The sequence below is a fragment of the Betta splendens genome, chromosome 15, assembly GCF_900634795.4.
Source record: "Betta splendens chromosome 15, fBetSpl5.4, whole genome shotgun sequence".
In the NCBI taxonomy this organism is placed as follows: domain Eukaryota; kingdom Metazoa; phylum Chordata; class Actinopteri; order Anabantiformes; family Osphronemidae; genus Betta; species Betta splendens.
The window spans coordinates 9,416,540-9,437,087 of record NC_040895.2 but is presented as its reverse complement, the minus strand read 5'-3'; the positions used below and the strand labels follow the sequence as shown (position 1 = coordinate 9,437,087).

The 20,548-nt window shown below is 43.2% G+C and overlaps 1 protein-coding gene across 27 annotated transcripts in view; it reads left to right on the top strand.

Annotated features, from left to right (window-relative positions):
* LOC114870515 (neurexin-1a-like) overlaps positions 1 to 20,548 on the top strand; it is a 180,176-nt gene that overhangs the window by 62,767 nt on the left and 96,861 nt on the right. For 20 of the 27 annotated variants that reach the window (XM_029175255.3, XM_055502308.1, XM_055502301.1 and 17 more), the window contains 7 exons: positions 421 to 862; positions 5,703 to 6,086; positions 11,610 to 11,813; positions 13,721 to 13,747; positions 18,204 to 18,326; positions 18,563 to 18,944; positions 20,154 to 20,344. In XM_029175255.3, coding sequence (XP_029031088.1) covers positions 421 to 862; positions 5,703 to 6,086; positions 11,610 to 11,813; positions 13,721 to 13,747; positions 18,204 to 18,326; positions 18,563 to 18,944; positions 20,154 to 20,344 — 1,753 coding nt within the window. The remainder of the gene's footprint in view (positions 1 to 420; positions 863 to 5,702; positions 6,087 to 11,609; positions 11,814 to 13,720; positions 13,748 to 18,203; positions 18,327 to 18,562; positions 18,945 to 20,153; positions 20,345 to 20,548) is intronic. The other 7 variants (XM_029175267.3, XM_055502309.1, XM_055502303.1 and 4 more) reach the window with 1 other exon arrangement.

Below are 20,548 nucleotides of genomic sequence, written 5' to 3'. Positions count from 1 at the left end.
GGAGCAACGAAAGCAGCGTGATGTGAGTGACATTTGGCGTCATGTAAACACATTTCCTCACGCATAGGTGCAGCGTGACAAAGATGTCCGAGGGCTGAGCTGTGTGAACTCTGCGTATGACGCACTGTCCTGAGGGGGGACATTTCACATGTACAACTGCTGTTTTTCATATTCAGCTCATTAATTTTTGAGAGCAGGAACGCATGAAAACAAGACTTGCAGGCACGCATAGCTGGGTGTGAGCACGCTGGCATAGTTAAAACCTAAAACCTAACCTATTTGAGAAGACTCCCCATATTACCTATACAACTTTATCCACTGGTTTATTAACATATATAATATGAAATAGATAAATATAATGGATTAAAATGCTCGATATACAAGTGTTGAATTGACTTCCTTTCTCTACTCTCAATTTAGGTTGTGTACAAAAACAACGATGTAAGACTTGAGCTGTCCAGGTTGGCAAGAGAAGGCGATCCCAAGATGAAAATCCATGGCACCGTGGCCTTTAAGTGCGAGAATGTGGCCACACTGGACCCCATCACATTTGAAACGCCAGAGTCTTTTATCATCCTCAACAAGTGGAATGCTAAGAAGACCGGCTCCATCTCCTTTGACTTCCGCACCACAGAGCCCAACGGCCTTCTCCTCTTCAGCCACGGCAAGCCCAAGCAGCTGCCGAAGGATTCCAAAAGCCCGCAGACTTTTAAGGTGGATTTCTTTGCCATCGAGATGCTGGATGGACACCTCTACCTGCTGCTGGATATGGGCTCGGGAACGACAAAGACAAAGGCAGTTAATAAGAAGGTCAATGACGGGGATTGGTACCATGTGGACTTCCAACGAGACGGCAGATCAGGTAACTGTAAACATCTTGTACTGTTTGACAGCACATACTGTACTTCACATATCATGTTGCCTCAACCTCTACATACCTAAAGTCAATATTTGTTGTATGTGCTGCAGAAGGGTGAAGTAGTCTGTTGATACAGCATAGCCTTCAGTATATACTGTACCTGGACTAGAAGCTTTACTGTGCACCATATACAGTATATGAATTATTAACGTCAATAAAAAACTACTACAATAAAATTTTCAGTAAAGGGAGGAATCTGTTATGATACTAAATCAAAGTGACCTTTAAAATGCCTGATCTAATCATTTCTAACCATTTACAATATTCTAAAATGCTTTGATGGTAGTAACCTATCTTCTGATGGTGCTACAGTGCCCCAGTGTCATACATTGTGATTCCAGACATATATTTGCTACAAAATAACTGCGACCCCTCACCCCTGGTGTCCTGTACGCCTGGAGCTGCTCTGCCCTGGTCCCTGTTGATTTGCTTATCTAAGCAGCAATTTGTTAGTGTGTGCTCAGAGCCAAGGCCTTGCAATGTCATGCTGCAAATTAGATATACTCCTTGACCATGTTTTCCACTCTACCTCAAGAGGTGGAAATTAGATTAAATGTTTCATTACCCCCAAAGCACCCAAGACTTTTAGTCTAAATTGGGATATGTGCATGGTCAAAATAAGGGTAGAGCCAGTTTACATGTTGTTATTTCTCTTTTTTATACTCTGGTTCATATTGATGAATGCTGTTATATTAGAAATATTCAGCACTGAGTGGATTCATAATGTAATCATACAAAAACTCTTGTGTCTCATAACTTCCCATCATTCACTTGTAAAGTAGACACACACTAAGACATACTTACTGAACATCTTTTTTGTTAGTCGAGCTCTCTCCACTCGCTGTTCTCTCTGTCTACCCTGCCTAAGTTTCCATGGAAACAGGAGGTGGTCTCTCCCTAGACTGAGACAGTTGCTGCACAGCGCTGTCCTGAGCTCTGCACTAATGACATTTCAGAATAACTTTTCTTCGTCTCTTCAAGTCTGTTCCATCAACACCAACAGACTGAAGTGTAAAAGGGACATAAATTGTATGCAACACTAGGTAACAACAACAAAAGCGCTAGACAGAGTGTACTCCGAAGCAGTGTTTAAAGTTTTTAAGTTTTTCTCAGTTTCAGTAAATTCTACAAATCTTTCCACATTTAAACTCTTGCGTGTCAGGATTTCCATTAATGTAAACAGGCACTATTGTTTGTGTGCTTGTGTGATGTGTGCACTGCACCTTAATCTAAATGAAAGCTTTAGAATATTTGCAGTTCTTTTGTACTTAGCAGTCCTCATGTGATTTTTATTCCCAGAGCATAAATATATTTTTAGTGGTGCACTAAACTGGAGATTTTCACACGGGTATTTCAAAACTGTTTAAATTAGCTTTTCTAAATGTGCAGTTTCAAATGCATTTTTACATGAATTACATAATTTCTGAAAGCTACTAAAACAATTTGAAATCATATTTAAGTACAAATGTTTTTCGTAAAGGGGCTGATAACATTAGGTCAGATCATTATAATTGTTTAAATGACCACACATAACATTTGTTACACACTGCTATCATAAACCATATATGCAAATGTGTTCAAATTAGGGGATTTTTAAGCACAAGACAAACTCGGTAGTTTCTTTTTCTGAGAGCGTGGCTCATGAAACATATGGTGCGGTTGCTTTTCTGCCTGTGTGGCAGATGTTTTATTAATACACACCACCAAGCACATCACTCAGAACAAAAGTATAACGCAACAGCCAGACATAATTATCTGCAGCCGGGTTCTTCAACACTTCCTGCAGCCACGACAATGGCGGGTAATGATTTTTGCCCTATTTAGTTTAGCCAGCGCTTCCTGCAGGAAGCGAGCCTGTAAATGGACTCTTACTCTAAGACGGCGTCTTTCAACCTCAATGCATTAGAGACGCTGAGAGACGCTGCTTTTAAGTGAGGGATCTGGGCTGGAAGTGCCATCGGCCTCTGGTTGGAGTCAGACGCGCGCTGTGCACCGTCGCGCCTCCACTTCACATCTGGGAACACACAGCACCACTTTGACTTTCAGACATGCATATTGTGCACATACTGTGTGTATGTGTGGAAGTTGATGCAAGCAGAGGTCTCAACATACACACACATATGGGCACATATACAACCCACTTCCTCACAGCCCACTCACAAGCTTCTCTCTCTACAGAGAATCCAATCACATAGAGAGATTTGGCTATATCGCCATAACTGGATTGTAGTAATCCCCTGTCTAACATGTTTTGGGGATGTGTGAGTGGGGTTAGGGGGACATCTTGCCAAGCTGAGCCTGGCTGCTGATGCAGAAAGTGTGTGAGAGATCTGAGCTGTCATTTGGACCCCTGCCTTCAGGTTTGATGATGGAGTACCACTTATGGGCTTCAGAGAAAGTGAGAGAGACAGAAATATGGTCAGATTGTGTTGAGTGTCCTGGAGTGTTGACCTTCATTTATTGCTTCATTTCATCATTTTGATCAACTCTCCTATACTGCACTTTCTGTACTTGCTTCTTAGGATGCAATTCGCTGCTGTGTTCTCTCATCTGTTTTCTTATCAGTCATCATATATCCCTCCCTCATCTCCTTTCCAGACATCTTTATCTCCATGTTCCAATCTTGTTCTGTATCCATCTCCTCCTCTTTTATGCTCTGTAGCATTTGCACAGACACGTCCCCTTCCCCTTTTGGCTGTGAATAATGTTCCAAACATAGTCAGTCCTGCACTGTGTGTTATGTTTCGCGTGCTGCAAGTCTGGTGATGGCACATGTCCCCATGGGATTGTATAGTGCCTTCTGACTTAACATAGCTTGACTGTGTTTACACACTTTTTTACAGGACTGTGACAAGTGAGCAGAACACTCTCAGCAGATGCCTGAGAGATGCTGACATTCTTCTGTTGTCTCCCACTTACATCAATTTAGACAGACATGCTTACTGTATACTTAAAGGCATCCTTGTTTGCTGTTTATGACTTTAATAAGACTGAAGCATTGATTCCACTAGATGTGGTGGAGCCTTAAGGCTCCTTACAGAATTTAATATTATTTTGCTCTACAGTTCCTGCCTTGGTGAATTTCTGTGCATTTGCACATAACCGGACTGTAGATGTATCACGCTGATCATTCGTCAGCCAGGCACCTGCTCTACTCAGAGAAAAGTTTCCTCGCTAATGAGTTTGATGTAGTGAGCTCGTTAGCTATAACCTGAAGGGAGCTGTTCTGGCTGCGTGACGGGTGGCCCTTGCCAAGTGTGCAAAGCTTGGAAGTCACAGCAGCTGGGGCTGGATAGAGCCGGGGCAGTGGGTGGCGGTAGGAAAGTGCTGGAACAGATGCCTGGGGCCAAGACCCTGAGAAAAGAGCTGGAACATGTTAGTGGGACCAGGTTAATCATTGTGCACAAGGTCCTTAGCTGTCTTTTTCAAGTGCTTTTTCCAAGAAGGCTGATTCACCTTGGTAATAAAGAACATGTACTATATAAATACGATTATTACTACAGTATGCACATAATTTATTTCAATATTTTGCTAGTGTGGCAATGTCCATAGGTTTAGTACAAAACAATTGTATTTTTTAATTGTGTTTCTTAAACAGGTACTGTATTTATTACATGGCGTAATTAATTGTGATATGTACATTGGTGCATGCTAATGGTAGCTGTAATGAGATGTGAAAGGCCCCATTTAATGTCTAATGTGTCTCTAAAATGTACCAGGCAGCTCTGTTGAAAATTCATGTGTGGCTTAAGGCTTGTTTCCCAACATAAACACTTTGACTGAAAAAGAGGCTTCAAAGCTGTGCTCTCTCTCCACATGCAACTTACAACTCTGCCATTTAGCTCAGTCAATCAGCTAATAGGTCCTTCATATCTGCCATGGCATGCATCTGCCACTCAATATGCAAATGATGACTTTATGGCAGTTTTTTTTTTGAACAGCCCTAGCCCACTATTTTCCTGCAGATTCGGAGCAGCATGGTGTATAGATTACTGGACGGGCATGTGGGCATTGGAGGCAGCCGCCATTAATTAAAGATCTACAATGACTCCTGCACTGAGAGTAACAGATCCATATACAAATTAATCACCCGGTCTGAGTCCTGCAGTGAGGCCTTCGTTTTCCTCAGCTTTACAGTCCAGTCATGTCTGCTGTTGTTTACCGTGCTCTAGATCCAGAATTAAACCTGAATGAGAGTGATAAATCATGGTGGGGAAACACACAAACTCTCATTGCAGGTTTATGTGTTGGAGAGGCAAAAAGAAGGCGAGACAGCCTGAAAAAAACAGCCTGCAGTCCGTTAATCAAGTTCAGAAGGATGGCTTCAATGTTTGTTTTTTTTCTGTGGTTGGCTCAAATGATAGAGGGGGCAATGACTTCCCTTTTCTTTTCTTTCCTTTTTTATGACCACTATTATATAGCTAAAGAAGATTTATTATGGGAAATACAAGGAAAGTGGAGAAGATACTCTCAGGATTCCTAGATTAGGCTACTAATAGACTAGCTGTCCTGTGATTAATGTGTCTTATCAACACTAATCAGTCATTCCAAATGAAGAAAATCCTGACCCTGTCCAGATGGAAAACACTAATTAAGCTAATTTCTTCATCAAACCATCTCTAAGTGGTTCATCCCTGCATGTTTGTGTTTCTGCAGGGCAGATTGTCTCTTTTGGCATTTACAGTTATTATGAATAGGTGTTATAATCTCTCCATCTGGTGACTCACCTCATAGTAGTTCAGAAGAGAAAAGATAAACTTTTCCTACTGTGTCTTATTTTTAGGTACCATTTCTATCAACACGTTCCGCACTGCCTACACAGCCCCTGGCGAAAGTGAGATTCTGGACTTGGATGACAATCTGTACCTCGGGGGTCTGCCAGAGAACAAAATGGGTCTGGTGTTCCCCGCTGAGGTGTGGACAGCACTGCTCAACTACGGCTATGTCGGCTGCATCCGGGACCTCTTCATTGACGGGCAGAGCAAGGATGTCCGGCGCCTCGCAGAGGTCCAGAAGGCTGCTGGGGTCAAGCCATCTTGCTCGAAGGAACCTCCAAAGCAGTGTTTGAGCAACCCCTGCCAAAACAGTGGCATCTGTAGAGAGGGCTGGAACCGCTACGTGTGCGACTGCTCCGGGACTGGATACCTGGGACGCTCCTGTGAACGTGGTAGGATTTCAGGCTACAGTGATTTTGTCAACTCCAGGCTGTTTGGCGGCACGTTTTCTGTATGGCCTGGATTCAGATGTGTCTCTGTGAAGTGTTGATGGCGCTGCACAGTGACACTCATTATGTATTGTCTGTTGAGCTTGACATAAAATCATAGGACCGTAGGCGGGCAGCAGTTCATATCAAAGAAACCCCAAAAACAGCACGATGTAGTTCTCTAATCACAACCTCTCACTAAAACAGCTACATTATTATGTATCTCCACTGATGGCTCCTGCCTCACTAGACTAAAAGTGCTTCAGGTAATGAAGCCCGTGTGCGTGTGAGGATGGAGAGTCAGAAAGATGCAGACAGAATGAGCCAGGGTGTTGACTGGCAGGCTGTGCTGAGTGGCAGGTTAGTGATGCACCACTGAGACGCTGCTGGTCACGTTCTCCTTGCACACAAGTCTGTAAATTGGCTGTCTTCTGCTAAGCATTTGGCTCATCAAACCACTCGCCCATGAACAGACCTGGTACAGAATACTTATTGCTCTCACCTCCAGATAAGAGAAATAGGACAAGTATAGTATAGTTCAGTTAAGACATTCGTAGTATTACCTTGCGAAGCAACAGCATAGTGTGAGTTTATAATGGAAATGAACCCAAAATAGGTCTTGACAATTGCATACATTATTTACAGTATATCTTTATACTGTATATTTTATGGGCTTTTGAGACGTATTGCAAGCTTTGGGCTTTAATGTTGCTGCAATATGGCTGCGGTTTCATCATGAAACCTTAACTGGGGTATATCAGCAAATGAGCAAAAGAATTTGTTAGCATATGCATAATCAAGGCAAATGTCAAAAAGAGCTCGGGCATGTGACACTGTTATCACAGCATGATGCATCTGCACAAGAGCGACTGCCTGAACAGGTTCTTTCACTGGGGAAAGAAACTAAAGGGAATGGAATGTAACACATCCCACACAGTTACATGTGTCAGCTCAGCGTGTGGTTCTGCTTCTCCTCTGCGCTAAAGTCATCCACCTCATGAAATAGTCTTGCCTAAACACTGAATCGTGTTGATTGGGGCGTGGAGTACAGTATGTCTGGCTGGAGTCTTAATGTCATGCATGCTGCTTAAAACCAGGTGATGCCTGAGAGCACCTGGATGCCGTGGAACTGTGTTCCCTGTCAGTGTTCAGATACAGAAATTTAGGTGAAGCTAATACAAAAAGTTGCTTTAATAATAAGCCAACAAAAGGTGCCTCTTCTGATCGGGGCTTGATTCTGCAACGCTCTGATTCACCACACGTGCACTTTCATTCCAGCTAATCAGTTGACAGGAATTAGGGCATAGTACATGAGGGAGGAGGAACGGGCATGGGCTGCAGATTGTTTCACCTCAGGAAGATAATTACTTATCCAGAGAGCGTTCTCAAATCCAAAAATCCGAACGGCGGCTCCAATCAGCCTCACTGTAAAGTACTGGATGCTGCAAATGTCTCCATCTCCATGATCCCCGCACTCTCAGTGTTTTCGCATCTCAGCTACCCCTGTCCGGCTCGTGCCCTTGTGTATGAGACTGGCACCACCAAGAGTGCGAGTGGGAGCAGTGGCGTGGAGGATGGGCCCTGGCGCGCTGCCAGCTGTTTTGATGGCTCCAGATTGCTTGTGCGCTGGTAGGATGAAGCAGGCACCAGCAGGCCGAGAAGCTGTCAAAAGAATTAGCCCGGCTCTCACTTATCCATGCATGGTGTACCACCCGGTGGCAAAATACAGCTACTGCATATGGCGGAGGAGGAGGAGGAGGACGACAATGAGTGCAAGGAACAGGAGGTGGAGCTTCGGGAGAGAACCGTAGAGATATTCGGCCTATTTTGAGAGATTTTAATTAAGCAGACAAAGCAATTTTCCCCCCTCGCATCCCAAATGTCTTCCCCTTATTGTTCCTCCAGTTGCTAATTAGCCCAAATATTAGTCTTGCGGCGTGAGGCTAAGGCAGCGTCCCAGATGGTGAAGTAGGTGTGCTGCAACACGGGCACGTAATCCCTAATGAGATCTGACATGCTGTATCCCCACACTGACAGCACCTGCATTATTTCACTTGGACAGTGGCTGCTCTGGATGGTGGATGTTTACCTGCACATACCTGCGATGAATACAAATGGCTCCTGAACGTCCATAAAAAATCATAGATACATCCACCACAGGCTCCACCACGTGCTGGACACATTTACAGCTTGTTGACGTGTGCTTAGGAGGGATTTTATGAACTTACAGTCTTTATTTGTAAGCCTATACTGTAGTTCTCCCTACATCATGAACATCATGAAGGCATATACATATATAATCCAGTATCCACAGTACTTAGGTGGACGATAATCCATAGACCACAGCAATGGAATATATAAATTCATTATGTAAATTGACCACATTTATTGCTTTTCAGAGCATAAAGCCATTTGCCATTGGGCCGAAGCAAAAGCCAAGAGGTGCATAATGTTATTGCATAATTGTAAAATGCCCTTAAAGGAGAATATGTCTGTGTTTAAGCATTAAAACATGTTTTAGCCATGCCCTTTAACAGCGCACTGTGTTAGTCACCATTCACACACACTTGAATATACTGTAGTTATGAATTAGAGAGAGCTGGTTGTCTCATGCCCTTAAGCCATGTGCAGAAAATTGTTTCTAAGCATGTGAATACAGCCGATAGAAGCAAATGTTAAATGTGTATTTGGACGGGAGGGAAATCATCCCATTTGCTTACAAAATCCAGAGGAAACCACAGAGTAAATCTTTCACTCTTTGTCGAAGATGTTTAAGCTGCGCAGGACGTCTGATGACTGGCTTCCACAGCTTCTGATAATAGTTTTCTAAAGGCCTGACTGAAGACTGAAGATTAACTTGTAAATCATTAAACTAAGTGGTAATTCTGCTTTAATAGCCTCAATGGGCTGAAAAACGTAATTTGCGCCTACTAAATCCTTTACCACCTTGGCTGTCGCTCGTGTCCCTGACAGCACCAGCTGAAGTTGCACATTCCGCCGCTCTAAATGGACTAACTGATCCAGTTTTCGTCTTTGCTCTCATTTTGAATTCCCCACTGGAGCTGCCGTGTGGTCACAGAGCAGCAGATGTGAAGTTGGCGCAAACAGAGAAAACTGTCTTTGCATCTGCTTAGGGAGGACATTGTTTTCATATCATGAGGTCTGGTGTATTTAGAAAATCCCAGACTCATGTTTTCTGTTCATTTACATTGAAGATATATTTTTTTAAACTCGCATGGGATTGTACCTGGCACCCTGATGCTGTGGGACATGGCAATCTGGTGAGACGCAGCTGACAGCTCCCCCTTCCCCCTGAGCGCCTCCTCCTTGACGGGGAACACAGGAAGACTGTGTTCCTGCCTGCAACCGCTGCTAGTCCCTCTTGTTAGTAGCACAGGCTGATTTGTTTCGTCTGTGATGGCGGCCCCTCCCCGTTCAACAATCACTCCTTGTTTTGGCGTGAAAATCCGAAAACAACGTTGTTTTGTGCTTTACAAGACAGTAAATGAATGCTTGGTTTAGTTCGGTATGCTCCATCTCCCCCCTGACAGCGTCCTGTTGGGTTGGCGCAGACAGATGCTCCAGCTTCAGTCCTCTCAATTTATTTTGATATTAAACACAGAAGTGCCATTAAACTGACTTGGCTTCCAGGATTGGATTTTTGACAGGTGTTCACTTTGCATTAGGTAATGATTCCCTCACTTGTCATTCACCATTTTTTATATCTATATGGACCTTTTGGGTATGGCATCTCAGAAGGCTTCATTTTTTTAAATTCCAGCAGAGGTGACATCTTGGATGAAACGCAGTATTTACTGCAGTTGTGATTACATTTGTCCAGCTATTTGCAAACGTCAATTCTGTTTATGTGACAAAATGTACTTTTAAAAGGTGTTTCAAAGTGCATGTAATGCAAATGCTTTTTTTTATATTCACATTCAAAGCACCTCACCAGTACAGTTAGATCTTTAATTTCCTTTAAACGGTGCTGTATCACAATGATTTCTTCACAGCTCAACTTTCCGGAAATACAATAACCCAATGCAACTCTCTGTTCATTCACATACACTATAAAATATACTGTAGTAATGATGCATGCTCCAAGTAAGCCAAATGTTTTCTGCGCCTACAGTAAAACAATTCTCTCATTGGGTCTAATTACAAGCGCATCTAACAGTGAAACACATTTTCAAGTTTTAGGAGCTGGAACATTCGTTGTATTTTTCCTGGGATCTGCAGCTCTTTGCTTTAGCTGCCTGGCAGGAAGCAGACAGTTTAGCAGTGAGAACTCGTTTGTCACATGCCCCTGTCATCTGCAGCATACCCCAGGAGGGCGTGGAGAAATTGGATTTGGGTGAGGAATGTGACGGAGTCATCCCAGGGGATGGATGTGACATTGGCTCTGTGTCACGAGGAAGTGGTGATGAGGTGGCGCGTGTACATTGGTACCCTATCACCCCCCACCCCTCTCCATCTTCCATCCATCCAGCTTGTCTTCTATCTGTATCAGCACTGCAGCTGCAGTAATGGCTTTGTTATTAGGTTAGGGTTTAGTTACACTACCGGAAACGCTGTTACAACCTGCCAGGGTTAAACAATCTCCCCAGCATTTCTCCAGGCAGCTGCCTAATGCTTTGAGTAAATGCAGTCACCCTGAGCAGGAGCTCAATATTCAAGGTCCACAGACTGTTACAATTTTGTCGCAGATTGTGTTTTTTCCTCAGTCAATACCAATTTGTCTTTTTCTAGTTTGCCGCTATTACATAGCAAATATAAAAGGCGTTTTGTGGGTTGTTCTATGTTAGTTGACAGACTTACCTCTATTTCCTTTTCAGTAGCACTTTGGCAGTCTGCCAGGATTTATTCAAGACTCCCAACATGTACATAGCCCTTGTTTTCTGTGATGGGGTCCACTTTTCCGCCTTAATTGGCACATAGAACACAGGACCCAGACTTTAGGGAACTGTCAGCTCCAGTACATGGGGCTGCATGATCACAGTGCTTTGACAGTGCCAGTGTGCTCTGTGAGGTGATTGCGTATTGTATTGTACAGTAATTGTTGCATTCATCGACAGACAGAATGAGTTTGGTTGTCAGTGAGCTGTCGTCCCTAACGATCCTGCAAACTACTGTACATGTAGTATCTGAGCGGCACTGCGACGCTCCTGGAGGACTGTGGTTATACCTGTGTTTGTCAGCTTCATGGTTAGTCATGCCTGTGTGAATGGGCTGGGTAATGGATGACAAATCAGTGCTACAGTAGTACTACAGCAGTAGGATGAGAATGCACATAATTGGCTCTCTTACCACAGTGACCTCCACCTCACTGCAATTTAAACCTTTTCATTGTCATGTTAGTTGTCTCTTCATTGGAAAAGTCAACACTGCAACTACAACACTGGACTGGATGTTATTTTTGCACAGCTGACAGGCCAAGCCATCGGTTGACTTCAAAACTCATTGTTTCTTTCCTCCGTGTCTCTGCAGAGGCGACCATCCTCAGCTACGATGGCAGCAAGTTTATGAAGGTCCAGCTGCCGGTGGTGATGCACACGGAGGCCGAGGACGTGTCCCTGCGCTTCCGCTCGCAGCGAGCCTATGGCATCCTAATAGCCACCACATCCCGGGACTCTGCTGACTCCCTGCGTCTGGAGCTGGAGAGCGGGCGCGTCCGCCTGACTGTCAACTTAGGTAATGCCTCAGTCATACGCTGACTGCAGGTGCAAAGACACGTGATGATGAAACTAAAAGAAGCTTGATGACACTTTGTCACATTGTCACACATACAGTACCCGTCTGTCTGTCTCTCTCCTCCTCTCTCGCTTTCCTTTAAACACCCACACACATACAAACACACTACGTTTTCTTGCTTTTATAGTACATATTGCGAATAGAAAGAGATGGTGTGAAAACTTTCAATGACAAGAGTCTGCGGCTCTCCGCTCACTGCCAGTAGAGCACACAGTTGCTGTTGCCCAGTAGGAAATGCTCGCTGCCCACTTCATTAACAGCCATACGTGAGTCTGCTGTCACATACTGTAGACAAGGATTAGTGTACAAGACTTCTTGTTTTAGAATGAGGTGTTACTAAACATAATGCACCCTTAGTTGCTCATGCACACGTGTCTCGGTTCACCTGCGCACCTTGATTTTTCTCGGAGGAGTGCATGTTTAGAGATGAATCAGTAGATCTGTCACAAATTAGCACAGACACAGACATCTGCCCTCTGCAGCCTGCCTACAGTGAAAACAGAATGAATGGCTCTGTATGTGAGGAAGAGTGTGCCCATGTGCTTATTTGCTCAGGAAAGAATCCAATGATGCCTGTGAAAAGTTTGATAGCTCTCAAACAGAGCAGTGCTGCACAAATGATAGCCATCTATTTCTCCTTTCCACTGGCTAAACAGAAATGGGCTCCCTAAGCGGGGCGGCTTAGTCGTGCATACAAAGCAGACAGTCTGTGTTTGTCGACGGCCGCAAGAAAGCATGCATCCCGCCACGGAAGACAACAGCGCCACACGTTGATCGGGCTGACAAGTCAAATCCAACGTCCTTCTGTGAAAAGAACAGGCCATGTTTTGTTTCCTTTGGAATTATCTTTTACCGCGTTTTAGCCTTTGAGTTCGCCATCAGTCCTGAGAGCCTGTCTTGCTTGTCTCCCCTACAAAAAGCAGAGCATTTCCTGTAAGGGCAGGCTAGTGCTGGTCTCTGGCTGTTTGCGACCACTTTTCTGCTGTGGTTGACAACACATGACAGGCAGGGCCAAATAGGAAGGAGAAGAGGGGGTGTTGAACTGGGTCACCTTTCTCAGACGAGGCATGAGCTCAGCCTTAGTACACGGAGAGGTTAAAAAAGGAATAGTGGCTGTGGATAAGGCAGAGCTGTGCACTTATTGGTAGGATCAAGACAAGCATTGTAACTCTAATACCACTTTTTAATAAGTAAATATACATATACAGCATATTTAATATGCATTATTCAAAACCACTCATGGAAGTCTCACAGCTCAGTTTAAATAATGTGAAACAACTACAGTATTTACTACAAAAGCACATACAGTAAGGTGCATATAATTGAACATGGACAGTACATACTGTAAGTAAATGCAATTAAAAAGTTGTAATCACTGCTACTCTTGCTTCCTACACTAGCATAGTACAAAGATATAGTAAGTTTTTGTGCTGCACATGTGTTGCACTTTAGAAAAGTTGAAATATGAAAACACACAAATGTAGTGAATAAAGTGACAGACCGATGAGATAAAGAGAAACAGAGGTGGAGACCTTCCGTCTGGCCCTGTCTGACCCTGACCAGGATCTGATGCGCTCATAATGTACAGAAACAAGTAAGCCTGCAGCTACTGTGGTAATATCTAGATTTTAGTTTCGCTGTATAGAAAATTGAAAAAAACACAAATAGTGTCATACCACTAAATATTCGTTTTGATCATTTTCTATATAAACATATGGGTGAGCGCATCAGAGGATGGACAGTGTCCGTGTGTGTGTCCCCAGAGAGGTGGACTGTATGTTTTAATGGTGTCTGCAGCTGTAACGTTGAAAGATGAATTTATCTCTCATCTATTCTTCCCCATCTAGATTGTATCAAGATTAACTGTTCATCCAGTAAGTTACTGTTCACCTTTCTTCTTCTTCTTCTCTGATTCTTATTGTTTCTGGAGAAATCATGTGTTGCTACTTAGCCATGTTTGCAATTTCTTTCTTTGCAGCCTTGACATTCAAATATCCTTAAGCTAGAGCAACGAGAATTCAATCAGTGCACTGAAATAATGATATTGAGATGATATTCAAGTATAATTCTTGTTGAGTATATTGTCTGGCCAGAGGAATGAGTAGCGCAGAGGAAATGGAGGGAGGCTCTTTTTAACAACTGACGTTTGTGATTCTACATTGAGTTGTTTCTAATTAACGAACCTTTTTACTCTTCATATTAAGCGCATGCTCTGGAAGTGCAGCGGGCGATATTTTAGACATGCTTGGTTTGCCTGTCTCCACCTCACATTTTTTGTTTCCTTTCTACTTCAGTATTTCACACCAGCACTAAATTGATGAGGCCATTGAAGACACAGAGGAAATACAGAGTGTGATTTTATTATTCTCATTAACCTGCCTCGTAGAGCAGAAAGAAAGGGATGAAGAGGGAGGGAAAGAGAATAGATCTTGTTGTGGTATCTGCTGTGTATGTGTGTGTGTGTGTTTCAACAAAGAGGTTACATTGCAACATTTTGGGAGGTAAATATCCCCAACATTTTTTATTCTGCCACAGCGATGAATTAATAATTACTTTTCTGGAGTCATCTTCCTGACAGGCACCGTCTCAGTGTCTGTAAATACCAGCCGAAATGAGACAGTTTAAGCTCCACAATAAAGGGCCAGTGTCACACACACTGGCTTTAAGGAACAGACTGTTCTCTCTGTAAACCCAGGCGTTGGATCTCCTTGTGTGTGAAGTGTTACTGTATTGAAGGTCACAGCATGATGAGAAAAGCGGAGACTTGTACAAGAAAACGCCTCCACACAGAATCACACGATGTGACCTCCAGACATGCTTCTGTGAGCCAGCCCCTCTTTACACCTTTCTAAATGCTAAATAGCATTGTTCATGCATCTTGGATTGCATCCCTTGTTTGTCTATGCAAATAGAGAGCTCTATGCTCTAATTCCCCCTTTCAATTCCTAAAAAAGGTCATTTTTGGTTTATGAGCAAACTGTGAAAGCTTGAACTGTTAAGAAATGGACAGCTTATAAGCAAGCAACTACTGCTGTGGGAATAAAGCAGCATTAGGTTATTTGGATTTAAGTCACTGCTTGCATGGTAAACATATAATAAACACTACAAATAGGAAATTAATATTCACCTGTGCAGAATAAATAGTTTTATAGTGATAAAGAATATGTCTTTCTCTAATAAATCCAGACCTAATTAGGTCATAACAAAATGTTTAATTGAAGTTCTTTAATTGAAGCCAGTGCGTTTCAGTTCTAGCGTTTAATACTTCTTTTTTAGGTTATAATTTTTCTCCTTGTTATTTTTGTCCCCTTTTTTTTCCTGTGTTAATTAATGTGTTTTGTCAGGCGCCGCGGCTCCGGTCAGCGCAGTGGATGAAGAATTTCAGCACTGACTCAAAGAACACATCACTGTCAATTAAGGACCTAGGCTCCCTGGGGCTGCCCGGAGCTGTCTGAAGAAAACACTGCCACTTCGACTTAAACACTGTTAACAGGCTCTGAGTGACAACAACACTAAAAATAATAACTAAAAATATCTTGTGACAGATTGGCTCTTTTTGTCTGCCGCGATTATTCTCTATTCATTCATTAGCGTGAGCTGCATTATAATCTCAGTTTGGATGCAGTGATGAGAGGCTTCATGAATATCCTACCTCTGACCTTCTTGGGCCGTTTTTCTGCCATAATTGATCTTTTCCACACATTAATCGCTCATTTTTGACTTATTTAGTGTGAAAGAGCTGCAGGAGCTCCTTGACATGGCTATTACACCTGCCTCGAAATGGGAGGATGATTGAAGGGGACGGCACTGTGATTTATTCTGTGATTCTGAGCTAGATGTTTATCAGTCATATTCAAGTATACATTTATGTAGTAGTGTTACCGAGGAATCTGGCCTTTGTACTTTAGTTTTAGACATTTTTTAACAAAAACATTTTGTAGTTTTAAACAAATGTTTTGTGGAGGGATTAATTGATTGATTAACTACGATATATGTTTGTGTATATACATAAATGAAAGAGGCTATATGGTAGTAATACTGAAGTATTGTCATTGTTTATGGATACAATTATTAATTCTTTCGCATACAAGCTGCTGTGCTCAGTTGCCTGTGTAGCAGTCATTCAATTAAAAGAAGGATATAAACATTGAACATCTCCTAGTCTTACAACATCGCTGATTGACTTTCTTGTAAAGCCAGCGAGTAGTAGTAGTTAGTAGTAGTAGTAGTTAAACCAATGCGATTATGCAGTTTTTGCTAATAAATAAATGTTCGGTATTGACCAGTATGTTAGTTTGGCAAAAAAATGATCATGGAACAATGCAGCTGATTAGTGTTGATTGTCATTGTTTTAGCACGATTTAACCTGTGCTTGCTAAAACAATATTCACAGCAGCTTTCACTTAGCAAGGCAGTGATTGGACATGCGGGTGGCTTGGTGTGGTAGCGCTCCCTGGCATGTGCGCCCGTCTCGATGTCTGTGTTGACTGAGATCCAGCTGTCGTGGCCTGCTGCTTGGTCAGCGACTGTCTCATTTTTCCTCCACCTGGGTGAGTCACAGCGTCAGGATAGGCAGCACCAGTATCTGGCCTGTCATCTAGCCAGCCAGAGCTGATTGACTGGATAATCACATCTTCTCTTGGTGCCCTGTGCCACACTTCTCTACTGTTCCCTTGGGCCCAAAGTCAACGAGGCAGGGCGAGATCACTCTAGATCCATCACTGCAGATAGATCACCGCCAGTGAGGGCACTAAAGATGGCTGGACGCAGCAGACAGTGGACTGGGGGATTTTAATATGTGGCCAGCAGCTGTCAGTTTGGACCAAAGACTGCATTAGTGGCATAAAACCAGGCTCTATGGCAGTGGATGTTTTGCAGGGATGTGCTGTTTAATACAATTGACCTCTTTCCCCCCCCTCTTTCCTTTCTTTCCTCCTTGGAGAATAACAAGGACAGGATGATGGAAGGCAAAGATCAAGCATGCTTTCAAGTCCAGCTCCATCCCATTATTTCATATCTCACCTCTTTAATCCCTCTCCAGTCGTCTGGTTTCAATCCTGCCCTGGTGTTTAGTGCTTACAAAGCAGAACTGTGCTTCTGAGATTGAGTGTGTCCCAGTACTTTGCCACCCTAAGATTTGCATACACACTGCATGGGTACTCTAGATTGTAGAGAAAGAGGTAATGCGCAGCCATAAATGGGCTCCCACCCCAATACTCCCCACTGTGGGGAAGGTATCCGGAGCCTGGGGATTTTAATACCGTCACAGTGGTGAATCCTCATTGGCCTGTTTGGTTATATGTGCGCAGCAGGAGAACGTCAGAGCTGTGTAGCAATTCAAAGAGGCTCGAAGACAGAGGCTGCATGAAAAAATAATGTGTTGCCCCAATTGGACCAGTGTTGGAATTTTAAATGCAAATTTGCATCGTGGAAATTATCTTTTCTGATACCTTCTGCTACAGATCTGCACATGTTTGATTACTCCTACTTAAGGTTCTTAGCACAGTGAGCTACCTGCTCTTCGTGCAATATTAATATTGTGGTTACAGGAGTTGATAAAGGGAAGATTAAGAGGTTTGATATCATTTTAGTTTTTTTCACTCCCACATTTTAAAAGCTGCTGATTAAAATCACATTCTGTATTTCCTGTCTGCTGTTTGACTCTATGTCTGGGGACAGGAGACTAAGCATGGCCCTGGGCTGTGGCTCTCGGTTCCCCCAAGCTCGCCGCTTCCCTTTATATTGCTTTTCCATTTTATTTCGTGAGGTGGACATGAGAGAAATCAAATGCTGGCTTGCACTGTCTTAGGTAAACAAGATGGAGAGTGATGCTGAGTTAAGTGCCTTGTCCTTGGCTGTTGCTAGTTATCTGCTGCCACCATGTGGTGTGATGGCAGTGGGAGCATTCTCAGCAGACACCAGTAGCTACTGGAGCTACTGTATGAGGATGGATGTAACTGTGCCTTGTTAGCTTGCCTAACAAACGCCTCTCAGACACTACACATTTAAAACCAAGCATGTATTGATAGTAATAATGGAACTGGTGATTACTGCCTCCCTCCTCTTGGCTGGACATAAATGGTGCTTTATAATATTTCATATATCTAATGGTGCGATCGGTACATCGAGTGCAAGTCAAAATGATGTGTTCTCATGGTCCATTAACTATGTTTACCTTAATGTCTTCTGCCTCTGTCAAACTACTTAACTTGTTCACTCTGCCGTCCCTTCGATCCTCCCCCTCTTTGATTCTGTCCCTTAGCCTCTCTGTTATGTGTGTGTGTTTGGAAGTGTGCGTGTGTGTTAACCGTTGTTTGGACTGTCCTGCAGGCAAAGGCCCAGAGACTATTTTTGCGGGTCAGAATCTGAACGATAATGAGTGGCACACAGTACGTGTATACAGGAGGGGCAAGAGTTTGAAACTGACTGTGGACGATCTGACGCCTGTGGAAGGTACGTCTCATCCTCTGCTGCTCTTTAGAAAATGTGATTTAATTATGCGTCATAATTTATTTAAAAGGTTTGTTATTTTAATATTTGTCATTATAGTACTTACTTAAAAAAAAACTAAATATTTAAATTGAATGATTTTACTAGTGTTATATTTGGTGTAGACCACTTCATCTCATGTACAATAACAAAGTAGAGATTTGTTGCGTAACCTATCGTCCTCTTTCTCCGGGTCAAAGGTCAAATGGCAGGTGACCACACCCAGCTGGAGTTCAATAACATCGAGACAGGCATCGTGACGGAGAAGCGCTTCCTGTCCATGGTGCCGTCCAACTTCATTGGCCACCTCCAGAGCCTCTCCTTCAACGGCCTGCCCTACATCGACCTCTGTAAAAACGGCGACATCGACTACTGCGAGCTCAACGCCATGATTGGCTTCAAGAACATCATCGCCGACCCAATCACCTTCAAGTCGCGCACTAGCTACGTGACGCTCACCACTCTGCAGGCCTACTACTTCATGCACCTTTTCTTTCAGTTCAAGACCACCTCCCCCGACGGCCTCATCCTCTTTAACAGCGGGGATGGAAATGACTTCATTGTGGTGGAACTGGTCAAAGGGTAAGCGAACCCTGTCTTGTGTCACTTGTGGATCCACAGATCTGCCCACACGGACCTCACATGCATTTTTGACGTGTTTCTTGGTAGATCTGTCTCTGTATTTGCTGCAGCAGTCATTGCTGTGCACGCTCAAGTGTACAACTCCACTCCTTGTTGTGAGAAGTCTGACACACATGTTTGTTACTGTTTCCCAGAGTGTAGATGAAGTTTGATTTGGTGTAGGCAGCACTTGTGTTGTTGTTTGGCCGTTGCAGCTGTCAGTGCTCATGCTGCACATACTACTCAGCTCTTGACAAGTGGATCTGGCCGCCACTAGATGATACGACCACCAAATATAGAAAGCAGAGAAGCTTTAAACTGTGTTGAATCAGTTTTAAACTGCTGTAGCAAGGTGTTTATTTTTGTGAAAGTGTCCGTATAAATGGATTATGAATTCAATAATGCTGCTCTTCACATGCTGCTACTCCACATGACAGCCTCCAAACACAATATAATGCTTTTGACTTTTTTATGCCGCTACTGTGGGAACTTAAATTCTTTTCTTATCACCCCTCTGCCAAAATATTTACTGAAAGAGCTGTCGGCTATTGCTGTTCTTTTTAATCTTTGTGAAGGCACAACTCAATGAAAGGGAATGTGGCGCAGGGGACATTACTTAGTGCTGAAATGAAGCTATAGAATGACCTTCTTTTAACTAATGCCTGGAGTTAAGTCATTATTCAGTGCGCTAAACATTAAAGGCATACATTTTAATTCAAAGGAGCATAGAAATCACAAATTGCCTTTAAACCAAAGAATTTAGGGCCAATTTGTTCAGCACAGCCCACAACCTTTTGTTCACTGCGCAACCTGCCAATTATTTAGCTCCTTTTTCGCACAGCTGCATTTTGAGATACACTCGTATCTGCACATTTGAAGACGCAGCCAGGAAACATGCGCGTTCTTGCTCTAGTTTCCAAAGGTTAATTATACTTTTCTACTTAATTGGTTATTAATCGTGGTGGTTGTTTTTCGGGTTTGTTTGGCACTTTGTGGTGTATTCAAGGTTTGTAACAAGATCTGTCGATAAATATGTAATTACTCCATAAATATACAAGTATAGGTGTCTATTTTTGGATTATAGCAAATCTTGTGTCTTTTATAAGTCTTTCATCTTTTTCTGCCCAACGCTTCATGTTTTCATGCTGTTTGTGCAATATCTGTTTCCAGCTACCTGCACTATGTGTCTGACCTGGGGAATGGAGCCCATTTGATCAAAGGCAACTCCAACAGACCCCTGAACGACAACCATTGGCACAGTGTCATAATCTCCCGGGACACCAACAACCTCCACACTGTCAAGATTGATACCAAAATCACCACGCAGACAACCACCGGAGCCAAGAACCTGGACCTTAAGGGTACGTGGGCGAGAATTTATATATACAGCCTATCTCTTTCCGATTTCATTAAATTGGGTCATCGGTGGCCTAAAGGTGAGAGAGGCAGGTTTGTGACTGAAACCCTGTGGGGGTGTACTGTATGGAGGAAGCAGTGCTTGGCGCTTACTCATTACCACCGCTGACGTACCCCTGAGCAAGAGCTCAACTCCCATCTGTTCCTTA